The 27,849-nt window shown below is 38.8% G+C and overlaps 1 protein-coding gene across 6 annotated transcripts in view; it reads right to left on the bottom strand.

The window, feature by feature from the left end:
• The window catches only part of INTU (inturned planar cell polarity protein), an 84,952-nt gene extending 63,915 nt beyond the window's left edge, over nt 1–21,037 (bottom strand). For 2 of the 6 annotated variants that reach the window (XM_082391389.1, XM_082391391.1), the window contains exons 1-2: nt 18,580–21,037; nt 9,037–11,245 (exon numbers count right to left, since the gene is read on the bottom strand). In XM_082391389.1, coding sequence (XP_082247515.1) covers nt 9,037–9,185 — 149 coding nt within the window. In that variant the 5' untranslated portion in view covers nt 9,186–11,245; nt 18,580–21,037. Of the gene's footprint in view, nt 11,246–18,579 lie in introns of those variants that run through there. The other 4 variants (XM_082391390.1, XM_082391393.1, XM_082391394.1 and 1 more) reach the window with 4 other exon arrangements.
• Nucleotides 21,038–27,849: the final 6,812 nt, after the last annotated feature.

Below are 27,849 nucleotides of genomic sequence, written 5' to 3'. Positions count from 1 at the left end.
CTACTGATAAGCGTTGTGTTCACTTTTTTTCTTTTTTCTTTTTTTTTGCCAAGCAGAAGTACCAGCACAAGTATTGCCCCTATGGACAACAATACAGTAACCATTCTTTTATGTAGGGGTATAGATAGATAGATAGATAGATAGGTAGGTAGGTAGGTGTCTTTACCCTAAGACTATACCAATTCACATTTCCACCAGCAATGAATGAGATCCACTTTCTTAAGCTCTATATTTAAAAAATATTTCACTTCAAGCAGAAAAAATTTTTTGAAAAAGGGAGAAATTAAAAGAAGGGAAATAAGAGACAGGAATAAAGACAAGGAAATGAACATAGGAAACTGAAAAAGAAGACAAAACATATAGTAAAAAGAAAATGACCTGAGAGGTCACAGACCTTGGTTCAAACACTGTTCTATTGAGATTTTCACTTTTCTAAGCTTTAGGTTTCCTCTTCCAGAAAACATATTATAGCTACCTCACAGGGCCGTTATCAACAGCAAATAAAATAATGTGCCTGGCATGGTAAAGGCCAAATAAATGACAGTTCCCATCCTCTTGCACCACAGTCAGAACTGGAGAGAAACTTACACCTTTATTAGATATAGCTCCTGTACTTCTGCACTTTTCCAACCCCTAGCAATAAATGAAGATGCCTCCAATGATCTCTATTTACTAGATTCCAGGCTAAGTGCTGGTAACGTATGAACCAAAACTAGATACTGCCTTTAAGGCCACAGTTCAGGATTCCCAAAAGGTTCCTTATTCCTACCACAGATGATTACTTCCTATTTAGAAAAACATCAAGAGCATAACTGATTAACATATCAGAAAGTTTAACAGAGTTGGAAAGACTGTACTCTCAAACTAGTTCTATTAGAATGGAGGGGGTGTATTAAAAACAACAATAAAACAAAACTGCCAACTTTTCATTGTAACTATTTATTAATAATGAAATTAATATTATATATACTCTTCACTCCAGGAGATGGAGCTTAATCTTCCCTCCTCTTTAGTGTAGACTGGACTCAGTGACATGCTTTCAAAGGACAGAGTATGGAAAGTGAAAAACAGCGACTTCACAGTGAAGAAACCTGGCAGACATCACCTTAACCAAGTGATCAAGGTTATGAAAAACAAGGAAGGACTGATAAACTACTGCAGACCAGAGGAGACTTAAGGAGACGTGATGACTAAATGCCATATGATACCCTGGATTGGATCCGGGAACAGAAAAAGGACATAAGTAGGGGAATGGTGAAATCTGAATAAAGTCTAGAGTTTAGTTAATAGTACTATACTAATGTTAATTTCTTAGTTTTGAAAAATATACCCTATTTGTGTAAAAGGTTAACATCAGAGAAAAACTGGGTGAAGAATTTACAGGAATTATCTGTACTATCTTTTCAACTTTTCTGTAAATCTAAATTTATTCCAAAATAAAATATTTTTAAAAGTTTTTTTTTAAATTAATTATTTATTTTTGGCTGCGTTGGGTCTTCATTGCTTCTTGTGGGCTTTCTCTAGTTGCGGCGAGCAGGGGCTACTCTTCGTTGCAGTGTACAGGCTTCTCCTTGTGGTGGCTTCTCCTGTTGTGGAGCATGGGCTCTAGGCACGCGAGCTTCAGTAGTTGTGGCATGCGGGCTCAGTAGTTGTGGCGCACGGGCTTAGTTGCTCTGCCACATGTGGGATCTTCCCGGACCAGGGCTCAAACCCTTGTTCCCTGCATTGGCAGGCGGATTCTTAACCACTGCACCTCCAGGGAAGTCTAAAATATTTATTTTTAAAAAGCAATTAAATCTAGCAGTTTTAATTAAGATTTTTATAATACATGGGTTACATTAATCAATATTAATATAAATATTCTTTCATTTTTTTCTGAGAGCCTATGGTGCAAGCTGCAAAGCTGTCATTGTGCAAATGTCTTTCAATGAGATTTTTATTTTGTTCATTCTACTTTGCTCTAAACAGAAATAACTGTGTATTTATAGTCTGCCTGCAAAGTTTGACGGCACTCTAATTGGTTTCAAGGCCCTAAATGATGTGGCAAATGTGAGCAGAGTCCTTACCAAAGAAAAACTTGCTAATTTGCAAATAAGCAAGTTCACTTACATAAGCTCTAACAGTATATTAAAGAAAATGAACTTCAGATAATGCTTTTAAGTTTCTCAATTACTCAGGTGTTTCAAAATTCTATGTTGATACTAAATCTTTTTTTCGTCTTCTAAGTTATTGAATCTCTCAGGTCCTTAGTTGCGTTAATGTCAGCATTTTTCACCAAATGAAGCGGTATCACAATTTCCTTGGCCACCACAAGAAAAAACATTAACAAAATAGCCAGCCCTCATGGCACATTTGCTTAAGGAAAACAGACTTTTGCTACTACTTCAAACCTGTTATAATACTTTTTTTTCTTTTTTTTCATTTTAGTGGGGAAAGCACAATGTGCTTTACCAAAATGGCCAACACATGTAGTTACATAGTTATATAGTGCTAACAGGTACAGCAGGACAATCCTAGGTACAGAGACAAACCACACAAAATAAAAACACCATGACAAATTATCATGGATTCTATCTGGGGCTTGTTCAGTAAGTACGGGTCTGCCTAATGCTTTTCTGTGTTTTCATTTCTGTGTTCTGTCTACCAGCAATATCTGATTTTCATCCCCGAAGTCTTTTGATTGTTTTCTAAAAGGAAACCATGATTTTAAGGGTTAAAATCTATGCTAGTTGTTACAGCAGCTTGAGGAGGTGGGGAACCTGGTGGGAGCTGATGCTGCTGCTTCTAGCCCAGCCAGTAACCACTGGAACAAATGTGGAGCACGTCAGAGAAGAAGGGATCAGCCAGTGAACTACTAACTGTGTAGTCATTGCATGAAATAAATTTTTACATCAGGAACACATCTCCACTAGAACTATGCTAATAATGACCCCATTCCCTACCCCAGCCCTTCCGCTAAACAGGGCATGTCTACACATCACTAAGTTAAGGATACACTCTAACTCTGGTAGAACTGAAATCAAAGACCAGCAAATCATTTTTTGATAGGGCTTTATTGTGCTTTTAAAGATGTCAGGTGGACAGAGAGCTCATCACCTAGCTGAAATGCAAGTGACAAAAGTGAGGAATGAAAACTGCTATAGGAGAAAAACTGTTATTGGAGAAATTATGTCTAAGAGGGATCAAATAAGGTCCTAGGAGAAGGTGGCACTTAAATGAAAACTTGAATGATTGTGACAAGCAGAGATAGGAAGAAAACATGTTTCAAACAGAGAACAAAGTATCGATACGTATAAGTGTAGGTATGAAAGAACATGTTAGGAATGAGAATGGGTGAATATTTCAGTGTAGTAGTATTATGAACTGAATGTTTATGTTCCCCCAGAATTTATATGTTGAAACATTTCCATCCAATGGGATGGTGTTAGGAGGTGGGGTCCTTGGGAAGTAATTAGAATTGTATGAGGTCATAAGGGTGCAGCCCTCACGAACGGGGTTAGTGCCCTATAAGAGACACAGGGAACTTGCTTCTCCTCTCTGCTATGTGAAAATACAATGAGAACTTGCAGTCTGCAACCTGGAAGAGGGTCCTTATCAGAACCTGACCATGCTGATATCCTGATCTTGGACTTCCAGTCTCCAGAACTGTGAGAAAAACATTTCTATGGTTTATAAGCCACTCAGTCTAGGATTTTTTTTTTTTTGTGGCCACACCACACATCTCGTGGGATCTTAGTTCCCCAACTACGGATTGAACCCATGCCCCCTGCAGTGGAAGTGCAGAGTTCTAACCACTGGACAGCCAGGGAATTAATTCCCTTGGATGTTTTTTAAATAGCGGCCAGAGCTTAGACAAATAGGAATACAGGTGACTTAAAGGAAGATCATCAAAGATGAGATCAGATAGGCTAGGGACAGATCTAAAAGAGCTTAAAAAAGCATCCTAAGGAATCTGGAGTTTATTTGGGAGGCCATCAAGCTTTTGAGTAGAAAAATGATTTAAAAGACTTTTCTTTTTTTAGAGCAGTTTCAGGTTCACAGCAAAACTGAGCAGAAGGTAGAGTGACTTCCCATATACTCCTTGTCCCCTAACTTGCATGGTCTCCTCCATTATCAACATCCCTCACCAGAGTGGTACATTTGTTACAATCGATGAACCTACATTGACACAACATAATCACCTCAAATCCACAACTTACATACAGTTTACTCTCGTGGTGTACAATCTATGGGTTTGGACAAATGTATAATGACATGTATCATCCATCATTATAGTATAATTATAGTATCATACAGATACATACAGTATCTGTATAGTATTATACAGATACTATATGATATTATAGTATCATATAGTATCTTACAGTTCCACTGCTCTAACACAATTGTCCTAATATTTTAAATTTTGAAATAAGTCAAAATAGATGAAGGCCCATCAAGTTTCCCAGTACCAGGAGGATAGTTTTCATGTTAAAGAAAAGCATGTCTTTTCTAGGTCATCTACACAAAGACTTCATTTCCAAAGAGGTAGAAATGCTTACACATTCAGCCTTTATTTTCTCTTTAAGTACTTGCCCCTTAGTATATAGGAGTCTTGAGACATCTTGTAAAACAGTAAGTTATAACCAAGAATTCTCCTAATTCTGAATCCCTCAAGACCAGAGAAAACTTGATGAAATGAAAATGTTAACACTTTCAGGTTGTTGACTCCTACTCTTAATCTAGTACTTATTACACTGTACCAGGATGCCTCTCATAATGATCTGTTGAAAAAACTATTCCGACACTGCAAATGTGCTATGAATACTAACAGAATTAGTCTCATTTTCAAAAGTCTCAGTTATTTCAGGCTACATTATAAAGACATTCCATTGTAATTGAAGTGGTTGAATTCTCGGAATAATACAGTCATCTGCAAACAAACCTGAAGTATTACTGTTAGTTTTTAAATCTCGGCCTTCTCCTCCTGATCACAGGGATGACCTGGTTAAGCACGTGGATATCTACTTCATTTTAGTTAGCTTCGCTGGTAATGTTCATGCGTGTGTTTAATCCTATTTTTGATCCAAACTGCCACATTATATCTTTTTGTAGTAGGTTCTCTAAGAGAAAAATGATTTTAGAAAGCAAACTCTGGCAGCTGTATGGGAGAAAGACTGAAAACAGGAGAAATTAGAGGCACCCAGACCAGTTAGACTACTGGTGTATGGGAGACGCAAGCCCTTTAAGTAAGGCAGTGCCTGTTAGAAGCAGGAGGAGGTGGTGGGGTGGATATCAGAAAAGCAAGTCAACAGGACTGGAGACTTACTAGATCTGAGGACCTGAGTAAGAAAAGAGTGAGGTCAGCAAATGAGATGGGCAACACTAGAGGAGAAACAAGGCAGATAATGAATTCTCTTCAAACATGCTGAGCTGGAAGCATACAGAGATGCTGGCAGAGAATTAACCATGTCTCATCATAAACCTAGTTACATACTATTTGACTTTTTAATCTATATAATTTGATAAAAGAAAAATTAAATTAAAAGGAAAAAGTCAAGGTCCAGAGCAGGAGAGAAAAAGGAAAATATTATACTAAATTGATATTAATATATTGCACCACAACTTTGAATGAAATATTTTTATTCTTCGAGTAGCACATTCCCAAGTTAAAACCCAAGAAAAAGATAAATTTTGATATATCCATGGAATCCAGTTCAGAAATTACAAGGTAAGAACTACACCTAGGCAACAACATGAATGAGTCTCAAAATAATTATGCTGAATAATCACACACACACAAAAAACAATTATGCTGAATCCTATTTAGAAATAAAAAGGAAATCCTATTCAGAAATAAATGGAATCCTATTCAGAAATAAATCCTATTCAGAAATAAAAAGGAACAAACAACATATAGGCAACAAAATGAATCGTCTCAAAATAATTACGCTGATTAAAAGAAGCCAGACAAAAATGGGAGTCCATACTATATAACTCCATTTTTATAAAACTCTAGAAAACACAAACTCAGCTATCATTACAGAAAGCAGATTAGTGGTTATAAAGAGTGAGGCAGGCATGAGTAATATGAGGGAGGCACATGGGGAAACTTTTGGACAAGATGGATATGTTCATTATCTTGACAGATGTATTCATGTCAAAACTTAACAGTACACTTCAAATATGTACAGTTTATTATATGTCAATTATACTTCAGTAAAGTTGTTAAAAAATCCCAGAAAAAAAAATTTAAAGGGCATATTTTCCTTCTTCTCCAGTCATTCTTCTTATTGTCAGTGGAAGCTCCTTAGCATTTTATAGCTAAATTCTCTTTCTAAAGTATCCTTTTTCCGCCTCCATCAGTCAAGGATTTAAAACTCACAATAAACAATTCACTTCAAAAAATCAAAAATCTAAGTCATAAAACGGATGACTTTGGCCAACATGAACCAATGTGGCTTCAATGAGTTGGGTAAATGTAAACCAAAGCAAAGAAAGCATGGCATTATTGCAAGTAAATGTATGATTTCTGTTATTTCAACATTGAAACTAGTCGGACTTCCCTAGTTGTGCCGTGGATAAGACTCCGTTCTCCCAATGCAGGGGGCCCGGGTTCGATCCCTGGTCAAGAAACTAGATCCCTCATGCATGCCACAACAAGAGTTTGCATGCCACAACTAGAGAGCCTGCGCACCGCAACTAAGGAGCCCGAGAGCCGCAACTAAGGAGCCCGAGAGCCGCAACTAAGGAGCCCACCTGCCTCAACTAAGACCCGGTGCAACCAAATAAGTAAATAAATAATTTTTTGTTTTTTTTAATATTGAAACTAGTCAACGGTTTCCTCAACCCAACCCACCCTCCAGTATTACCTCTGAAACTTCCTCAGGAACTTGCCAATATGCCAGGTTAAGATGTACTGCACCAATCTAAAAATTTCCTCTTATAAGTCTTAAACAAACCTATTAAAAGTACTATACCAGAATGTACCCTGAAGACATTTTATCTAAAAAATGATAAACTTATTAATTCTATATTGACAATCACTTGCAGCTCAAACTGGTTTTCAGTTTCAAAGCATGCAAGAAACAATGATAATTTCCAGAAAGAATATGCAGAAATTAACTAGAACCCTGAAAGTTCAGGATACTTTATGTGAATCAATAAGTAGCATAACTTCTTTAATAACCTCCATGTAGGCAATGAAAGACAACAGGCAATTCATATCTCTTAGCTTTGATGAGAAAGCTTAAGTTTGCATCCCTATACCTTGGATCCACATGTTCCAGTGTCCTGTCCATGCTGGGAAGCCCACCTTTTGCATTGGTGATGTTGCAGCTTAGGGAAGTAAATACCATAAGGAAGAAACAGAACAGAAGCCTACCTGGTCAGTGTATATCAACTCTCATGTCCTAAACACCAAGAAGCGACAGCCATAAAATCTGAATCTTGGTAGGACTTGAAATATAGACCAGCCAAACAGTTTACAATTGAGATTTCCTGTACTTTTATTATTAGGATGATAAAGACACTGGAATATGTGGAGTGATCAGTGAATGACTGATATAGAAAGTTTAATGTCCATTTTTTAAAAAACTAAAATATTATATATATATGTGTGTATATATATATATATGTGTATATATATATATGCACACATGTATTCCAAGTCACAAAATGCTTTGAAATAAGTTTTCTAACACGAGTTCTCAGTTTGCTTATTTCCTAGAAAAAAGGACTAGCTCATTTATTCACTCATCAAAATCAATGCACCCCATTTGAAATCAGGTCTCTTAAATTTCTCCACTGACAACATTCGGCTGTGTGATCATGGGAATATAATAGATTCTCTCTGGGTTAAAAATGTGTGATTCTGAGATGTAGAGAAACCAAGAATTTGAATCTCACACTGTCTATGGCTCCCATAGCAAGACCAAATAAGGTTCTACATAATCCATAGTTCCTTCCAGCAGCCTTGCTTGATAGCCATGAATTTTGTAATTATTTTTTAAACGACCACAGTAGAAGATTGTACAAAGTATTTGATCCTTAAATTTGTTCAAGTCTTCCAGAATATAATCTGTCCTCATTAAGCCTCTAGAATATAATTAAGCAGCCATTAGTGATGGTTTTCTCCCTTGTGCTTTTAAAGATAATGATAAAAATGTTTTACATACCTATGGGTGAAGATAATTGCCAAGTAACTGATACTCCTAAATACACATTAAATACTTGTAACTGTTATTTCTAAATACACATAAAATGTCATCCTAAAAATGACTATATATGGCAGTCACTGATTGATGTTTTGGCACCAGAACCTTTTCAATGCTAGTCATTTCAAGCTACCGCTAATTACTTTAATTGACTTTTCTAATCCATAGCAGTAAGGGATAAATTCCTTCAAAACTGAAGTAGCATTGGGTACTGTGAATAAAAATAACTTTTTCATTATTTTTAGGGATAAGAAAATAGAAAATAACACTTAGATATTCTGTATTTGAAAATTACATTATAACATAAAATAGAAAACAAGAAAACCATGGGAATGTATAGGAAAATACAGCAGAAATACCCCCAAAAATGCTAAGAGAGGTTGTTCTCGATGGCGAGGCTAGGGTGGATTTTCTTTCTTTTATATAGCTATTCATTTTTATAACCGGAAAAAGCTACATAATTTAAATAGTTGACATAAAACGTGGAGGATGTCACTTCACTCTAAACACTGAGGTTAAAGTCACAAAGATCATGACACCAAAGCAAGAAGACACTGAGACAGAAGAGAATTTTATGAACACTCTAACAGATAGATACACTCTCATATATTACAGAACCCACCACAAAGAAGAGAACCTCCTCCTCTGAAAATCACAAAAACCTAAAGTAACAAAGAATGGCACAGTCATTTCGGCTCACATTATCACACAACTGAAACGTGGTGCAAATAAACCCCACTTAATCTCTACCACGCCAACACTCTCGAATTCCCCCCAGCCCACGTGTAACACTCTCGAGGCAGAAGGAATGGATTTAATTGTCCCTCTTCGAGAACCTTACTCATAATCGGTACTCGTAGAGGAGTATGAACCCGAGTCGCTGACCGGACCTTCAGGATCACAATCCGCATCTTCTTCTTGTGAGGAAGGGTCTCCAGGGAGTCCCTCTGGGCTCTGACGTGAACCGCACAACGCCGGAGACGCCATCATTAGGGCCGCAGCAGCTACAAGTAGGGTAATTCAAATCTCGCAGCTACGGCTTGCCGGGGCCGCCATCGTGCCTCCGCTCGGGAACGGGGAGGGGGCACGTGACCACCAATCCTCAGCTTCAATTGGTGGCAGCTCAGGTTGCCAGGGAGACGATGAAGCTTCCCTGAGAGAAGCGAGACGACTGAAAGGAGCCAATGAACTTGAATTTCCAGGAGGGTATCCGGGAGGAATGGAAGAAGCTGAAACTTAACCACTTCCGCTCTCCTAAACACACTCCTTTGGAGCAGCGTAACTTATTAAAACTGGCGGAGGCCCACTGTTTTGTTTTCTTGCGGTTTGCACTTTGTTTCTACGCTGAACAGCTAGCTCTCCAAAACCTTAGAGGCGCTCCTCCTGAGCTTCCCTTGAGGTAAAAGAAGCTACCCTTTACCTCTCCATACGCGCGAGGAATGGACGCTTTTAAGCAATGCCTTCTAGGTGTTAATGTAAATACGCGCCATTGTTTCTTTGGTTTTCTTATTGTTTCCCAGTGGCAAACATTTTAACAGTTCTCCCAAGCAGATGTTGTAGAGGTGCTTCAAATTGGTGCCCATATTGTGAAATCTACTGCGTGTTCATTTTCTAACTGAAAATTTTATAATTTGATGAAGTGTTCTCATCACTGAAGTTGGAAGTGTAAACAGGTAAAATTTACCTGTCATTTGCGAATACCTACATCAAATATTTTTTGTAAGTACAAAATAATAGCTAGCATTTATTGAGATTCAGCCATTGTTCTAATTACTTGTTCTATTCATATGTATATAAATATATATGAACTAAATATCCCTATACTAAAATAAAGAAACTGAAACTTAGAGAGTTTATTCATCTTGTTAATGGTCACATGGCTAGCAAGCATCAAAGCCAACGGAGAACTGAACTTAAGTCATTAACCACTAGATTATATTTACTCCTCAGGACCCAGTAATTCAACTATTAGAGATCTATTCTAAGAAAATAAGGGATATAAATAAAATTTATAAAATTTGTAAAAGCGAAAAGCTGAAAGCAATCTAAATATTCAACAATAGGGGAAAAGTTAAATACACCTTTATATATAAAGTATGATGAATATTATGATGTGAATAGAAATGTTTTCAAAGAGTAATGCATGGGGAAATGTTCCTATTGTAGCAGGTAAGAGAAGGATATAATGTTATTTTATGATCTCAATGGATGGGTGCTGGGGATTCAACTTAAACTACATGGGTAGATGGTAGAGACTGAAAGGTGAATGGGCAGTTTATAACATATAGTGTCCTATGATAAATACAGAGTTCTACTGGAATACCCAAAGGGAAACAAACTAGGGCATGTGGGCCACAGCAGATTTCTTAGAGGAAGGCTTAACTTATCTTGTTATTACGGGATATTATGTTCCAAACAGAGAAGAGTAGTGAAGATGAGTCTCCCCATGGCCCAGAGAGATATATGCATGAAGAACTCAAAAGAACCTGAGCAGTAGCCATCAAATATTTAAACTTTCAAGCTGCAATTTAGTTTCATTTGTCACATTAAACTATGTATATTTGAATATCCTAAGTTTTATGGTTTTATTTGTATTAATTTCTAAATTTGCTTTTTTATAACTGTAAACTAGCGATTGAATTTTATTTTGTAGTTTATTTGTATTAATTTATAAAATTGTTTTTATCTTATATAAGAGCTATAAAGCACAGAGCTTATGCCTGTTTATTTAAAATTGTAATAAAGTTTGTCATCCCTGGAAATCCATCTGCAAGAGTCTTTCCTGAAAAGAGAGGTCCATATACCACTCAAATTGGAGAACAGGGGACTAGTTCATAAATGGTAAAGGAGGTTCTTGAGGTGGCAGGAGGATATGGCACCCTAGGAACAGATGGAGGGCTATGACCTTGCTTAACACCTCTTCCCTGAAGCTGGTACCCAAAGGAGGGTGCAGGTGTGGATGCTGACTTGCCAGTTTCACTCAGGAAGCTGAGGCAGTCTCCATGGGATGGTGTTTATTTTCTCTGGTAAGTAGAAGGCAACCTTGCCAGCTAAAAGTGATGGAGAAAGTAATGGGGTCAGAAGCCTGAAGACAGTGGAACCAGGAAGGAAGAGAAACAAATATTTCCATCAGTACTGAGGTCCAAAAAAAAAAGATGTATTACTTTTAAAATCAGAGATACTATTATTTTAAAAGGTGGAATCACTAATAGTTATGTTTCATGTTAAAACATACATACTTATTCTCACCACAATCCCTAAGATTCCATTCTAAAATTAAAATGCTTTAGGCACCTCTTTAATACTTAGCCTTTCATCATTTTAAAAGCAACTTATTGGAAGTAAACAAAGAAAAAAGACATTTTAAATTTTAACAAAACTCCACATTTCCTTACTATAAATAACACTTCATTTTTTTCTGTAAGTATCTAATAATTTCATACCCTGCTCATAAGTCTCAATGCTGCCCCATTAAACAGAGAATAAAATCCAAACTGTGTAGTCTCTTAAAAAAACTTTCCAATTCTACAAATAATTGAGCACCAACTAGGAATCAGAGACATTATTTCCTGCTATGCATTAATTAAGTTAATCAAGTGTGTCCAACTTGCTAATCAAAATATCTTACCTGAGGTGCTTGTTAAACATACAGACTTTAGGGTCCTGCCCCACTTCAACAGGATCAGAATCTCCAGAGGAGGGGCCTGGAAATCTCTATTTTAAAAAGTAACCCCAGTGATCCTCAAAGGCAAACTTGGGAAACACTGCCCTTAGCCTTACCTCAGTTCTATGCTTCATACCTATAAGTCCCACTGACCATTTCGCAAACAGGCTGGAACCCACTCCCACCTCCTGGTTTTGAGCCTGGCAGGCAGACCTCTTCCTGCCTCAGCACCCATCATGGGTATAATCTTGAGCAAACAACCTCTGCAAGCTTCACTTTTCCTACCTGCGACTTAGGATATTGGTACCTCTTTCACGGGACTGTTTGGAATCCAGTGAGTTAATGCACGTAAAATACCTAGGACACAAAGTGTCAAAAAACATTAGCTATTCTGTGGATCATTTACTCACACAGTTCCCTGTCTGTGGAATGCTGCTTATCCAAAACACTACATTTTCCTTCAAGTCCCAATTCAAGCTGTACCTTTTCCAAGAAGTCTTCCCAGACTCTTCTCCTACCTTATAGTAAGAATTCCTCTTTCCACCTTCCCCTCATAATATATCCCATAAAGTTCTGGTATAATTAACTGCCAGTCTGCCTAGTATCTAAACTATTTAGGAATGTGTCTATCTTTGCTACCAAATGACAACTCCTAGAAGACATGACTGTTGTTTTTTTTTTTTTCAGTCTTTGATCTTGCACAAAGTTGAACCAGAGCAAGAAGTGCCACATAAAAGTATATCTTTTAAGAAATGTCCTTGGGACTTCCCTGGTGGTCCAGGGGTTAAGAATCTGCTCTTCTACTGCAGGGGGCTCCAGTTTGATCCCTGGTCGGAGAACTAAGATCCCGCATGCCGCGCAGTGCGGCCAAAAAAAAAATGTCCTTTCACACTAGATAAATCTCTGAGTTATGTTGACTTTATTTCCGTATGTTTAATGAACAAAATTCCTCCCCTGCCCCCAGAAAAAGTTACACCTTTGCTTGATCTTTCACAAAAGAAGAAATAATAGCAATCATTTTAAATTCTTTTAAACAGGGCTGCTCTCACTTTGGCCTCTTGCAGCCTCCCAATTTTTTTTTTTTGGAGTTTACTTATTTATTTATTTATTTATTTATTTTTGGCTGTGTTGGGTCTTCGTTTCTGTGCGAGGGCTTTCTCTAGTTGCGGCAAGCGGGGGCCACTCTTCATCGCGGTGCGCGGGCCTCTCACTGTCGCGGCCTCTCTTGTTGCGGAGCACAGGCTCCAGACGCGCAGGCTCAGTAGTTGTGGCTCACGGGCCCAGTTGCTCCGCGGCATGTGGGATCTTCCCAGACCAGGGCTCGAACCCATGTCCCCTGCAATGGCAGGCGGATTCTCAACCACTGCGCCACCAGGGAAGCCCCATTTTAAATTCTTAATTAAATTTTCAGGGTATGGTAATCTGATTTCCAGATTTCTAACTTTATATATTATATTTATACTAATTAAATTAATATTTGATACCCTTAGATATACTGGAGAGGATGAAGAAAGGAAAAGAATAAAATGCCATTTTCAGGAGCCTTTTAAGAATACCGACTGTCTGTTTCATAATTATCAATTGTAGGAAGACTTAAAAGATTTAGACCGGGGTGTGTGTGTGTGTGTGTGTATATATATATATATATATATATATATAATTTTTTTTTTTTGGCTGCACAGCACGGCTTATAGGATCTCAGTTCCCTGACCAGGGATTGAACTCTGGGCCACAGCAGTGAAAGCCCAGAATCCTAACCATTAGGCCACCAGGAAACTTCCAGGCCAGGGTATATTCTTATTTTCTATTTTCCACTACACAAATGGCCAGCCGTCTTCTGAGGCCCAGATATGTTTAGTTTAATATATATGAGACATAAGGTCCTTATTTCCATTGATTACCATCTCAATTAGGCAAACAATACAATTCTGACATAAAATACACCAGATAAGAACATAATTAAATATTTAGTATCTTTAGCAGGTTCAAGAGCTCTTTCCTAAATAGTAATATAAGCTAGCAATGAGAACCAAATGAAAACAGGGCCACAGGAGGTCATGTCCATTAAAAAAAATTTAATTGCCAGGTAAAAAATTCATGTAACGGAGTTTTGTTAGGAACTAATTCATATCGCCTCAATTGTGCACATGGAAATAATAATTCATGAACTATGTAGTAATACTGACAACTGCAGTCACTTTAAAATCATGAATAATTAACTTGGTAGACTCAGCAAAATAGCATTTTAAAAACAGACTTCATAATGTGGAATTTTTCAAATTTGGGATAGAGTCATAATATATAAGAATAACATTTCGGCAATCTTATGTTTATAGAATTGCGTTATGATTGAAAATTCTCGTTTTCCTATATAAAAATTGAATTACCCGTAAAAATGTATGGAACTTGTTCCAAGATCATGCATGCTGCATTTGAACAATAACGGAATATAGATGAGAATCCAAAAGCAAACATAAAAGTAACTAAAGTAGATGGCACAAAGTTTAAGCCCCAAATCCAGTTCATTTACTCTTATTTATCCTCATTGTATATTTTCATTTACAAGTTCTAACAAATTTGGTAAACTGTTCTACTGCCATAGATCAGTAGCTGCCAACCAAAAGGAAGGAAGGCCTCCTTAAAACAGGAATACAGGGCTTCCCTGGTGGTGCAGTGGTTGAGAATCCGCCTGCCATTGCAGGGGACATGGGTTCGAGCCCTGGTCTGGGAAGATCCCACATGCCGCAGAGCTACTGGGCCCGTGAGCCACAACTACTGAGCCTGCGCATCTAGAGCCTGTGCTCCGCAACAAGAGAGGCCGCCATAGTGAGAGGCCCGCGCACCGCAGTGAAGAGTGGCCCCCCCGCTCGCCGCAACTAGAGAAAGCCCTCGCACAGAAACAAAGATCCAACACAGCCAAAAATAAATAAAAAAATAAATTTAAAAAATTAAAACAACAACAACAACAACAAAAAACGGGAATACACAGCAGCAAAAATTGTTGATGCCTGACAATCTGCTGATGAAGAAAAAAGTAGGACACACACGAGATTTACAAAAACCATAGTTTATAAATGAGTGTCAAGTGCCCTCAGAAGCACCTAAAAAAACCCTATGTTTGTCAAACTCTAATTTGACAACCACTATGAAAATGCTTGATAATCCATAAGTGCCAGGCATTCCCCAGAGGAGCCAGGTTCTCATCCTGATTCTGTCACTAATAACCAAGCGACCAAGTGACTGGGAACAAGATCAGTTTCTTCATCTGAAGACAGCAATAATAGTCCCTACCTACTATACAGGCTTGCTAAGAACCAACTGAGATAACCTTTGAAATCTAATGTCTTACACGTTAGGAAACAGAGCAGTGTGTGATATATACTACATTTTCAAAAAGCTCTTATTTTATTATTTATTTTAGATTTTACTTTTTGAGTTTAAAAGGATATTTTATTCATCAGGAATATTATCTAATGGGGCACACCTTTACCCCTGAGAATTTTGGATATTTGAGGTATTTAAAATATGCTTATTTTACGGTTGCCAAAAGCATGAAATTTAGGTCATCAAACATTTTCAGAGACTTGCCTTTAGCTCACTTTCTCTGCTGGCTTAGGCGTCAAAATGTCGGCACTCTAGCCTGGACCAGAGCCATACGTTAGCCTTTAGGTTCTGGGCAAAAGTCACTTAGCTGAATCTTCTCAGAGCCTTTAGGAATAGCTGTCTTTTTGGGTTTTGTTTTAATTTTTTTAGGACAGTTGTAAATATAATCCCTTCTGTTTCACAGAACTTTACTTCTATAGAGCACTTAAATATCACCTGAAGTTCACACCGCCATCCTTCAATATCCCTTTATATTACAGAATGAACAGGAAAATATAGACAAGTTAAGTCTTGCCAAATCCCACAACTATTACAGTATGCAATGGAATAGGACTCCAAGGGAATGATTCAATTGCAGGAACCTTGTGCACAAATTTTTGAAAAATCTTTGCAAAATTCTAATGAGTGCTAATATGATTATTTGGGTACTTCCTATAATCAAGAGTGACACAAATATTTGTTGATTTACTTAAGTAAAAATAACTGGGAAATGCAATACTGAAGTTTTCCCTGACTCAGACAACCTATATGTTAACATTTTTATCAAGAAGTAGGATAGCTGAATATTTTTAGCTGAGCTATTGTTATTTTAATATTGACATATTTTGAAGCTAACACCTCATGCAGAGAAAAATTTGCAACTTTGCTTCAGTTTTGGTTTGGCTGAAGTATCTTTTTCAAGAGCACAGCAATTTAATGCTTTACATTTTGAAAACCATATTTACAATGGAAAATATACAAGTAATTAAAAAATAAATACTCAGAAGGGTTATCCTTTAAAGTAAGATGTAAAAATAGAATAGTCTGCTATTCTTTCTTGTCTATAAATGTTCTGTGGCTCAAGGCTACCGGTCTCTTTAATGTAATTGCCAAAATTTTGTGGATATCTTACAAGGGATGTTTTAAAGGAAAAACATGAAAATGTTGTAAAACTGGCATTAAAAAAAATAGGCCATGCACTGGTCTAGAACCTGAGAACTATGATGAGTAGGTGAGTGTAGTTTAAAGGTTATCTGTTTTCTCTAATTTCTATTACATTATGTCTGAACAAATCTTTACATATATGAGCAAAAGGCATTTGATTAAATATGAACTTGTGTGAAAATCTATCTTAATGAAATGAAACAGAAACCTCTATAGATGTTTCCAATTTTTTAATAAGTGTGTTTGAAAACATTAAACAGTAAATAACCACTGACAAAAATAATGCATTGCAAAAGCAAAAAGATGTTCACATATTGTTAAAAATAGAGAATTGTAGCCATCATACTGACAAAGACACTTAAGTTTCAGATTCCATTGGTTCCCATAGCATGTGGGTGCAGTTATTTGTAATTCAGATAAAGTAGCTTTTCATATACTGAGCAGGTTTATTCCAGAAACACTCCACTGCTTACTTCTGAAATAATCATCTCAGTTTTGAAGACTGTAGTTTAAACATATTCTTTTGTCCTGGTTCATTCAGACAGGTTTGTGCTTTGGATCTGAAACCCTGCAGGGTTAATCAGTTTGGAATTCTTTGGCACCTGACATTTAAAACATGAAGAAATTCTGTTGCATCAGGGTTTTAAGCATTTAAAACAAACACCCCTCCCAGCTTTATCAAAGTCATGCTGTGAATGAGTTTCTAGTTAATAAATTGGGGGATTATTCATGGACTGTAATTTTTTCAAATGCAGGGAGAACTGTCTTTGGGAATTTAGCAGAATCCCCTTTTAGCTGCTCATTTGATAATATTTTATTGTATACGGCAGGGGCTCTCTTGGGGAGAGAGGGGAAGGAAACCAACTGTGGAAAATTGCAGGTTTCAGAAGACAGTTTTTAAATTGAAGAGACCGGATTTCTTCCTTGCACGCTTCCAACAGAACAGGATTGTATAAACCTTTAAATGTCATTCTTTACTAAGTTCATTTTTTCTATTTACGTACTAAGCCATTTTTTCCATTTATGCCTTTATTTCCTCAGAATCGAATACCATGTCTGATACTTTTAAATCCATAAGCATTATCCAATTTTCTCATTTCCAACCTTATCTTTGGCTAACAGAATAAGTAAAACAGGATACTATTTATTTATAGGCTAAAAATGTTGAATATTGCTTTTTCCCTTCAAAATACTGTTTTTTCTTCAAATACAGAAATGTCTTTCTTCTCTAGTCACACTTCTAAGAGAACAGGATTTCTACAGCTCATATGGTTTTGTACAAAGACTTAAAAGAGTCACTTGAAACGCTTACAGATGAGAGAACTCACATAAGCCTCCCCCTGACAGATATTTACCAAGCGCCACTTACTCTTTCTCACTACAAATGTATTCAAGAGATACTTTTGACATATTTCTAAGCGAGTTTTTCCCAGATCACGTATTATGAAGGCCAGGCTCTCTTAGAGTCAAAGCAGCATTAAACTGCCTGGCGTTTCAACCATCCTCTCTTAATCTTAAAATGGAAATAGAATTTGCTCTCCTTGTGGATTCTTAGTTCTTTTTCTTCCATAAACCTCTAACCGTTACCATGGGCTTTAATATTTGTTAGTCTATTTTCCATAAAGTATAAGGTTCGACAGAATAAATTAATACAGTAGCAGTTTACGGCAAGTTGGGATTCTCATCCGAGAGGCACTCCTAAATCTCTTTTGTGTAGTTACGTGTGTGGATGCGCACGCGTGACTGTACGTGAGTGTGTGCTCGGGGCGGGGGGGGTTGGATAGAATTTAGGTTTGTTAAAAAGTGCCTCCTTCTAATTCCACTCACAGCCCAAGTCCAAACAAACCTCTCAGCTCATTTTCCTGGAGAAAGTCTAGAGATGTTTAAAAAACAGCTTTGCTTAATTGTTGTATCTCTTCTAGAGAAGGTGGTGTTCTCTGCAGTGGGGTGGGTAACCCCGTCCCGCGCGGGGCCAGCCTCGGAGCGACCAGAGCGGGTGAATCCCGAGCGTCCGATTCTGGAAAGGGCGGAGGGCAGGTCCCGACTCCCCTCCCGCGGCGAGCACCGCCCCAAGGAGAATCCCACACGAGACTTTCGCCGCAAGATGCCCGAAAGAAAGGTCGCCCCTCCCCTCGCCCTCATCCCCGGGAACGGAGGGCTGTCTTTTCGCGGATCCCCCGGCCCAGCACTGACCTGTGGAAGAGGACGCGCTGCACAGAGTCCAGGTCCTCCAGGTTCCGGGCGGCAGGTTTGGGGAGGCTGGACCTGCCCACCTGAAACATGCCCACTTGAGACTCGGCGGCAAGGGCGCGCAACAGGTAACAGGCGCAGAGCACGGCGAGGTCTCGCCCCCGGCGCCCGTGGCGCCGCCCGCTTCCGGCACGGCTCGGGCTGCCGCCGGGAAACCGAGAGCTGAAGGAAAAGGCTGCCAGCCTTTTCGGTCGCGCAGAAACCTGGGACTGAAGGGCGGCGGTGTCAGCGACCGCCCTCCCTCTCCTTCGCCCTCGGGCCGAGCCGCGCGGACCTCGGAAACCCCGCGGCCGGCGGCCCGGCTACCTTGGCGCCGCAGGACCGGGGCAGGTGGGCGCTCTGTTGGCCGCCCGGGGCTGGCCCAGTCCAGAGTGCCCCTCTTCCACCGCTGGGCGCCCCCCGCCGGCCAGTCCAACTTGGTCGAGCGCTCAGCAGGGTCCCGGGGGCCCGCGGCGAGCCGTCGAGCGCCTCCAGCCCGGCCGCCCGAAGCCGCGCTCTTACGCCGCCTAGTGCTCTTCACTCTTCCTTCAGGGCTGCAGGGCTGTTCCAGGCGAGGGACACCGGTGTCCAGGAACCGCCCCCAGCAAAGGAAGCTACCACCTGCAGCCTGGAGGGCCACGAGCAAGAGTGGAGGGGGCACTGAGGGGCTCCGAGGCCCCGCCGCTCCGCGGAAGGCCAGGAAAAGGAGTAGGAGAGGCGAGTTGGGCGTCCATTATTGGTGGGAATTTAAATGCTGACTAAAAAGGCCATTTACATTCATTCATGCAGGTAAACATATACGTATTGATTACTTGCTATGTGCCAAGCTGAGTTTTAGTCTTTGGAGATAACAACGATAAATAAGAAGTGGTGGCTGACCTGCCTAGTGTGGACCCTTTATTCTCGTTCGGGGCTCTATTCGCTTTAAAAATATACTTGACGCTAGAATATAACACAGGAGAAAATCTCGATGACCTTGGGTATGGTGATGACTTTTTAAATATGACACCAAAAAGCTCAGTCTACGAGAGAAATAATTGATAAACTGGATTTCATTAAAATTAAAAACTCCGCTGCGAAGATGCTTGATTATCTTGATGATAATGAGAAAACAAGCCACAGACGGGGAGAAAATAAATATATGCCAAAGACATTTGAAAAAAGACTGTTACCCAAAGTATACACAGAACTCTTAAAACTCAGTAAGAAAAGGAACAACCTGATTTTTTAAAATGGGCAAAAGACCTGAACAGACACCTCACCAAAGAAGATATTCAGATGGCCAACAAGATATGAAAGGAAGCTCCACATCATACGTCATTAGGGAATTGCAAATTAACACAAGGAGATACCACGACACATTCGTTAGAATGGCTGAAATCCAAACACTGGCAATACCATGCTGGTGAGGATGTGGAGATTCATTGCTGACGGGAATACAAAATGGTAAAGCCACTTTGGAAGACAGCTTGGCAGTTTCGTACAGAATTAAACATACTTTCACCATACAATCCAGCAGTCACATTCCTTGGTATTTACCAAATGAGTTGAAAATTTATGTTCACACAAAAGCCTGCACAAAGATGTTCATAGATGCTTTATTCATAATTGCCAAAACTGGGAAGCAACCAAGGTGTTCTTCTTCGGTAAGTGAATGGATAAATAAACTGTGTACATGCAGACAATGGAATATTATCTACTGCTAAAAATAAACGAGCTGTCAGGCCATGAAAAGACATAGAGGAACATTAAGTGAAAGAAGCCAATCTGAAAAGGTAACATAATTTATAATTCCAACTATACGGCATTCTGGAAAAGGCAAAACTATGCAGACAGTAAAAAGATCGGTGATTGCCTGAGGAGGGATTGAATAGGCAGAGCACAGAGGATTTTTAGGGCAGTGAAAAGTATTCTGTACGATACTCTAATGGTGGACAAATGGAGAGCAGACTGGAAAATGTAGTTTGAGTTGTAAGGTACTACTGGTTGTAGATGACAGATATAAAGAGTAATAAATTAATCTTAAAATGTAGGATTATTAGATGGGATTTAGCTGTTCATTGTAGGATTTCCAAATGTCATTGTTGTGAGACATTTCTCTTGGGTCAGTTTCTTGAATCCTGGCTGCCAGTGTTCTGGGACCCAAGTGGGTGAAGAGGGTGATTAATGAGGGTCTCATCTCTTAATATATATAGACTTTGACCTATCACTTTTTTTTTTTTAATAAATTTATTCATTTATTTATTTATTTTTGGCTGCGTTGGGTCTTCGTTGCTGTGTGCGGGCTTTTCTCTAGTTGCGGCGAGTGGGGGCTACTCTTTGTTGCGGTGCGTGGGCTTCTCATTGAGGCGGCTTCTCTTGTTGCGGAGCACGGGCTCTAGGCACGCGGGCTTCAGTAGTTGTGGCTCGCGGGTTTAGGTGCTATGTGCGATCTTCCCGGACCAGGGCTCAAACCCGTGTCCCCTGCATTGGCAGGCGGATTCTCAACCACTGTGCCACCAGGGAAGCCCCTTACCTAACACTTCTGTTTTCAGTAAGGTACCTCACCACTGCCCTACACTCTGCCTGGTGTCCTTGAGTCCAAGAGTTTCAAGAAACTGAAAATATTTATATCTTTTGATTCAGAAATTAATCCCAAGGAAATGATAAAAAATGTAGATCATGATGTTTATCCCAGTATGTTATCATAGCAAATATATTAAAAGTATAAATATCCAAAATTAGTGTAATACTTAAGTAGGTTAAAGTCCATTCATACAGTGAACTAATATGTATTTATTAAAATGAAGTTTAAATAGAAAGCTTAATGGCATTCAGTTAGGAAACTGGATGCATATTCACCAAATCTTAAAAATGACTGCATCTGGAAGTAGAAATGAGTGATTTTTATCTTCTCCTGTATTCTTTTCTGTATTTTTTTTTCAAAATTTAAAACAATATATATTACTTTTAGCATCAGGATGTATTCAAATATAAATATGTAAAAAGAATAATTTGAAGTTGGCATTCTGCACATGAAAATTTTCAATTATTATCTATTATAGATTTCCATTCTCAGATGTGCATAAGTGGTTTTGCAACATATTGTATCGTTTAAGGATACATGGGTAGCCTGCTTTTTAAAGAAAGCCCATTACAAATCTTTTATATTACAGAAGTTATTTTGTAACTATTTCAGGTAATTACTACTTCGCCTTAAGTTTTCACTAATTTATCTTTTGTTTGAAATGATTAGATAACTTTTCCTTCTGACTTTAAATTTTGCCAAAACCCATGATATTTATTATAGATCACTATTCAGTTGTGTTTTCATAATAAATCTGGATTTTACATGTGTCATATTTTCTTAAAGTGAGATATATCTATAGCTACTTGTTTGCCCTTAAAAGCAAAAAGCCTTCTCTGGCTGATGGAAGAAGAAGTTAGAGAGATCTGCATGAGAAAAACGTACAGGACATCACTGGTTTGGAGATGGAGAGAGCTATGTGAGAACGGCCTCTAAAAGCAGAAAGTGGTCCGTGACTGCCTGTCTGCAAAGAAATGGAGAGCTCAGTTCTGCAACTGCAAAAAGCTAAATTCTGCCAACAACCTGAACAAGCTTGGGGGAGTGTTTTTCCTCAGACCCTTCAGATAAGATCTTAGCCCCACTGAAGCACTGATTTTACCTTTATGAGACCCTAAGCAGAGAATCTAGTGGAGCCCTCCTGGACTTGTGACCTATGGTATGGTAAGCTAATAAGTGGGTGTTGTTTAAGGCCGCTAAATTTGTGGTATTTTTTATGCGGGAACTGTTTGCATAATAGAAGACTAATACAGACTGTCTTCAAGGTTGGTTATGGGAAACTGTTTATGGAACCAGCTGGTCCTGTGGGTGGGAATATCTCTAACTGTGCTTGGCAGCTCTGATGCAGGCATGGTTTCCAAGACACCACACTCTTCTGGCCCTAAAGTCATATTGCATTGTCTGGTGCCTCTTCCTTCTCACAGACTCCCCCAGGCACATAATAACTGCCTTCAAACATCCGAAAGGCCATCACGTAGAACAGAAATTGCTTTACCCAGTACAGCTTCTGAGGTCAAAATTAGGACAAGTGGACTTTTTTATACGAAGGCAGATTTATACTTTATACCACACGTTGGGTTACTTGGGAAACTGACTCTGAGATGGAGATTTCTATGTAGGAAGTTTATCAGGAAGTGCTGTTGGAATCAACAACTGTGGGGAGAGTGAAGGGAGCAGGATTGGGCAGAGTGAAAAGCTGAATGGTAATGCAGTCTCAACAAAGGCCTCAGCCAATCCCATGGGCTTGATATGGGATGATCCTGCAGAGCTGTCCTGAGTTGAGGCAAGAAGGACAGACCTTTGTATCTTCTTATCAATTCAACCTAGAAAAGAGGTGTAATGTTGGGCAAAGTGACTCTCTTCGGCTGAGGACAGTTCCTGGAGAGAGACTCAGCTGAAAGCCTCACCTGTCAACACACCCAGCAGGATGGGGAAGGGATGCCTCCCTCCTAAAAGGGACAGGGAGGGTGCGGCGAAGAGGGATTGGAGTGGTACATCACAGCATTTAACGCAATACAGAAGAAGACTCACTAGCGTGACGAGGCTCTCCGTCATTGAAGGAGTTTATCAACGGAGGTTTCAGGACCTGGCAAGGATGCTGCACAGTGGAATCCAGTATTGAACAGAAAAATGAAGTGGAGTGTGAGTGTCTGGAGAATTTCCAAAACGCTTTTCCTTCTCTAACATTTCTGGTTGCTTCCGCACTGCTCTACCCTTGCAGCTTTGAGGTGGTGACCGTTTGTGGACTCTCTGCTTTAGGAAAAAGGTAACAGCATGAAAGCATGGAGTGGAGTCTTAATAATTCACTGCCCTTCACACATCAGACCTGATTCTGTCCTTCTACCTCCCAGGACAATACATATATAGGATGTCTACATTTTTTTAAATTATAGAAGTATCTTGATCTAGTCTTTACACCTAGAGAGGTAAGCCTTCAGTTTTCTTTCAGTTTCTTATCTTTTAGCGGGGTTCTTTTAGCCTAAAGGTAGATTGAAGTTATTATCAATAATCTGGAGGATTTCATTTGTTAAGGGGCTCCTTTGTGAAGAATTTGAGGATCCACCATTGCACCAGCAAATGGAACCAAAAACAGACCTCGAACAGCCTTGACCACAAAAGACACCAGAGCGATGGGTTCCCCAGCAGGGGCAAGTTGTAATAAGTGGGAGGAGTGAGGGGGGCTGAGAGGATTGAGGAAGAGAAATAGGACTTCTGAGTACACACCAGCCTATGTAATATAGGTAGTAAATAAATGTTTTGTACCCTATGGACCCTAAATATGTTTAAGATTGAATTCTGGTAAGATTGTGTTCTTTCTGCTAATGATCTATACCTGTTTGTATGCTCTTCCAGACACTGAAGGGGCACAATGACAAGGTTATAACAATTTAGCACTTCTGACTTTTTCTCATGTATATTTATTTAACAATGATTTAATGAGTACTCTTAAATGCATTCCTGTGTTATCCTTAAAAGAGCTTTTAAAACCCTCTATCACTTGGTTCCTGTTCCATCTTCCTAACCAGTGGGGGCATCTTGTTTGATTTTAAGCCTCGCATAAGGCCAGGGACCCTGGTCACTTCCTCAGGAATTTGCTCTCAGCTCTGACCCTCCAGGTTCTGCCCTGTCTCAGGCTCTTCCCACTGCTGTCCCACTGACACTTAACCTGAGTGTCTATACCCCCATGATCTGATATCTTACTGATACACCCTTGCCATTACCCAGGCCACTGAACCTACATTCAGCCTTTTTCATCCTAATATTTAATAAATGTGTAGAGTGATGGATACATAGGTAAGTAGATGATAGATAGATAGAATGATAGGCAGATAGGTGGATAAAGTTTTATTTGCCTGGATCTAAATTCTTTCTGTGTGTAAATCCTTAGAACAAAATAAGGGGAAAGGGCTCTTCCACCAACCCCTCTCCCTGGCATGTACCAGCTTCTTCAGGAGCTGGGATCAGTTGACTGGCATAGAGACCACTGGTGACACCCCTAAATTTTTGAGTTGGAAGATACAACTCAGTCATAGAATACAGGAACGTGTTTTGAACACTCTCTTGGATTCTGTGTGATTGTGTGAGCTGCTGACAATAATGCAGTTTAATAATGGACTGTATCACCTTCTCTGAACCTTTGAGGGCATCACACAGATAAAAGTGAGGCAAGCCATAAGAATGTGTAAGAACCTGTGTGGGAGGTGGGAATAGACAGAAGAGCTACAAAGCCCCTGTGCCTTTGTTACGTACCTTTCAGTCTGACATGGTCCAAATATAAATAATGACATAATGCAGTGGTAAAAATAAGGATGATGTGTCCACATAAGTGAGCATTAAGGACATGAGATGAAACCTGAAAGGAAATAAGGCAATGGCTGCACAGAACGTCCGTGTTCTGACCTCAGTGGACTAAATGGAATTCAGAACACTTAAACAGATGTCTTCTATAAGGGAAAGACAGCACAATTTATTTAAGGTTATTACATCTGGCTCATATTTATTTGTGGGACATATATGAATGAGGACATACAGAAATGATACATAATCTGTTTTATCATTCAAAAAGTCTTTCATGAGATTTCCAGTGTTACAATGGGATAAAGTGATGAGGAGGGTAGACTACTTAAAAGGTGTAAAGAATAGTATTAGAAACATAAAACAGAAAGTCTCTGGGAAGAGAATTGTGAACAGTAGGGGCCTCCAAAACCAAAGCTAGGGCTGGATAGGTTTAACAATTTATAAATAATGGAAAGCAGGCATGGGTGATGACATTTTTATACTTGAAGATATCACTTGTCACTAAACTATCTTGGGAATTCTAATTACTGTGGGATAAACTATAAGAAGAACTTGATAACTATATGAATGGACAAAAATAAGGCACATTTAATTTCAATAATGGAAAATACATGGGAAATTAATCCAAATTAGATTTATCTATGTGTATCAGTTACACATAGAGCCAGGAGAGGGACCTAAAAGTCAGTTGAGATATAATCTCAATGCATATAGTTTAGAAATTCAAGATTTTAAATAAAATGTTGATATTGGATACAAGATAAAGTTATTATCAACCTTAGGTCAAAGACATGGTGTTCTTGTAGCAGCATTCCACGTACAGTTTTTGATGATATTCTATGTTCAAATTATAAGGTAATCTGCAAATGTTTCCAAAGAGGAACTTTAAATGATCCTAAAGATGAGTGAGTTGAAAGTCATTAGGATTAGGGATTAGGGTTTACAGTTTGGGATTAGGATTAGGATTATAGTTTGGAAAGAATGGCCAGGGAATGTGATTTATTAATTGTTTTTTGATTTTTTTATTTTGAAAAATGCCAAACCTACAGAAAAGTTGGAAGACCAGTACAATGAACACTCATAGGCTTTTCACTTAGAATTAATCAATTAGCATTTTTCCACATTCATACTCTCTGTTTTCCCAAATCATTTGAAAATAAGTTGCAGACAGATGTTGCTTTATTCCTAATACTTTAGGACATTTTCGTACATAACTTCAATACCATTATTGATATACCAACAAGTATTATCTATTAAAAAAAGTTATATTTTCAAATTTCCAAATTGTTCAATAATATTTCAATAGCTTTGTAAAAAACAAAGGAGCTAATCAATTATTATTTGTTGCATTTAGTTATCATGTCTCTTTAATATTTTATCTTGAACACACTATCAGTCTTTTTTGGCGGGGGTCTTGACTTTACATTTATGAAGAGTCCAAGTCAGTTGTTTTGTAGAATGGTCCACAATTTGGATTTATCTTAGTTTCCTCATGACTGATTTCAGATTAAGCATTTGATATGAATACTTATTGCTTTCAGTGCATGGCGTTGGGAGGCTGATAATGTCAATTTGCCTCATCATTGCTGATGTAAAGTTTAAACATTTCGTTAAGGTGAAGCTTGTCAGATTTCTCCTCTATAAAAGTAACTCTTTCCATTTGCAATCAATAAACAATCTCTGGAGTGATGTCAAGGTTGTATTCCCCAACAACTTTTTAACCAAGAGTTTTGGCATTCATTGATGATCTGTATTTATTTTCTCATTCTTTCATTGCTTCTTCACGTATTAGCTGGCATTCTTCTGTAAAGACGAGCTCCCTCCATCACCCTTTTGAAGGATTACTGTGGTATTGTGGATTCTTTTTATATTTAATGTGTTATAATCCATTCCATAACTATTCTTTTTTATGCTCAAATTTTTCTAGCTCCTATGTTCCTTTGAATGTCTTCATCAGTTTTTAAGATTCCCTTGTTTTCTGACATCATAAGATATGCCAGACTCACCTGTACTTTCCCTGCTCCAAATTTATAATCAGCCATTTATCAAAGGAGTCTTTTTTTTTTTTTTAAGAGGGGAATAGTATTTAGACACTTAGATCTAGGTGCTGGTTCTCTCATGTTTCTGTACATCTTATGAGTGATGCAGTAACTGCCCTTTGTACTGGACTGTCTTTTCAAAGATGTTTGTGTAGTTAGTGAACAGCCTTAGAAGATACAGAAAATGTCTCCCTCCAGAGCCAAGGACAGGTTTGTTTACTGTCCAGTATAATAAAGACAATGTCTCCCTCTGGGGCAAATGTCAGACAGCCTTCCCATTCTACAAGATTCCGGTTCCCTAAGTTCAGGGTCCTTCTGTAACAGAACCCACTGCATGTCCAGACATCACCTGGCCCTTTTCACACTGCCCTGGGGAACTGAGGTTTGGGAGCTGGCACAAATAATAATACTCTGGTGACTGCTATTTCCGTGAATAATAAAGTCCTTTGTTGCTGACCCAGAAGTTCCTTGTGTTCTGCTAACATTCATGAAACTCTGGCGTGTTGGGTTGCAAGCGGAATAAAATATCAGACCCCAAACAGTTTTTGACACTGGGAAATAGGTGTGTTCACTTCCTCTATGCCCTTCCAGTGGAGAGAACTAGAAAACATTTTTTTTAGAAACGTGTTTTGATATACTAATATCTGCTATTCCAGAACAATGCCCCAAGGTTCTTCCTCTCCATATTTACATCTCTTTTCTCCCACAGAGAACCTCAGTTCCCAAAATATCAACATATTCATTCCTTTGCTCTTTCTTATAATTCATATAAATTTTAATTAGAATTATTATGCCAAGGCCACTACCAAAGCCAAATCTTCTAAGTAAAGTTCA

Source organism: Balaenoptera borealis, assembly GCF_965194805.1.
Source record: "Balaenoptera borealis genome assembly, chromosome: 4".
Taxonomy (NCBI): domain Eukaryota; kingdom Metazoa; phylum Chordata; class Mammalia; order Artiodactyla; family Balaenopteridae; genus Balaenoptera; species Balaenoptera borealis.
This window is presented reverse-complemented; position numbering and strand designations above follow the sequence as displayed.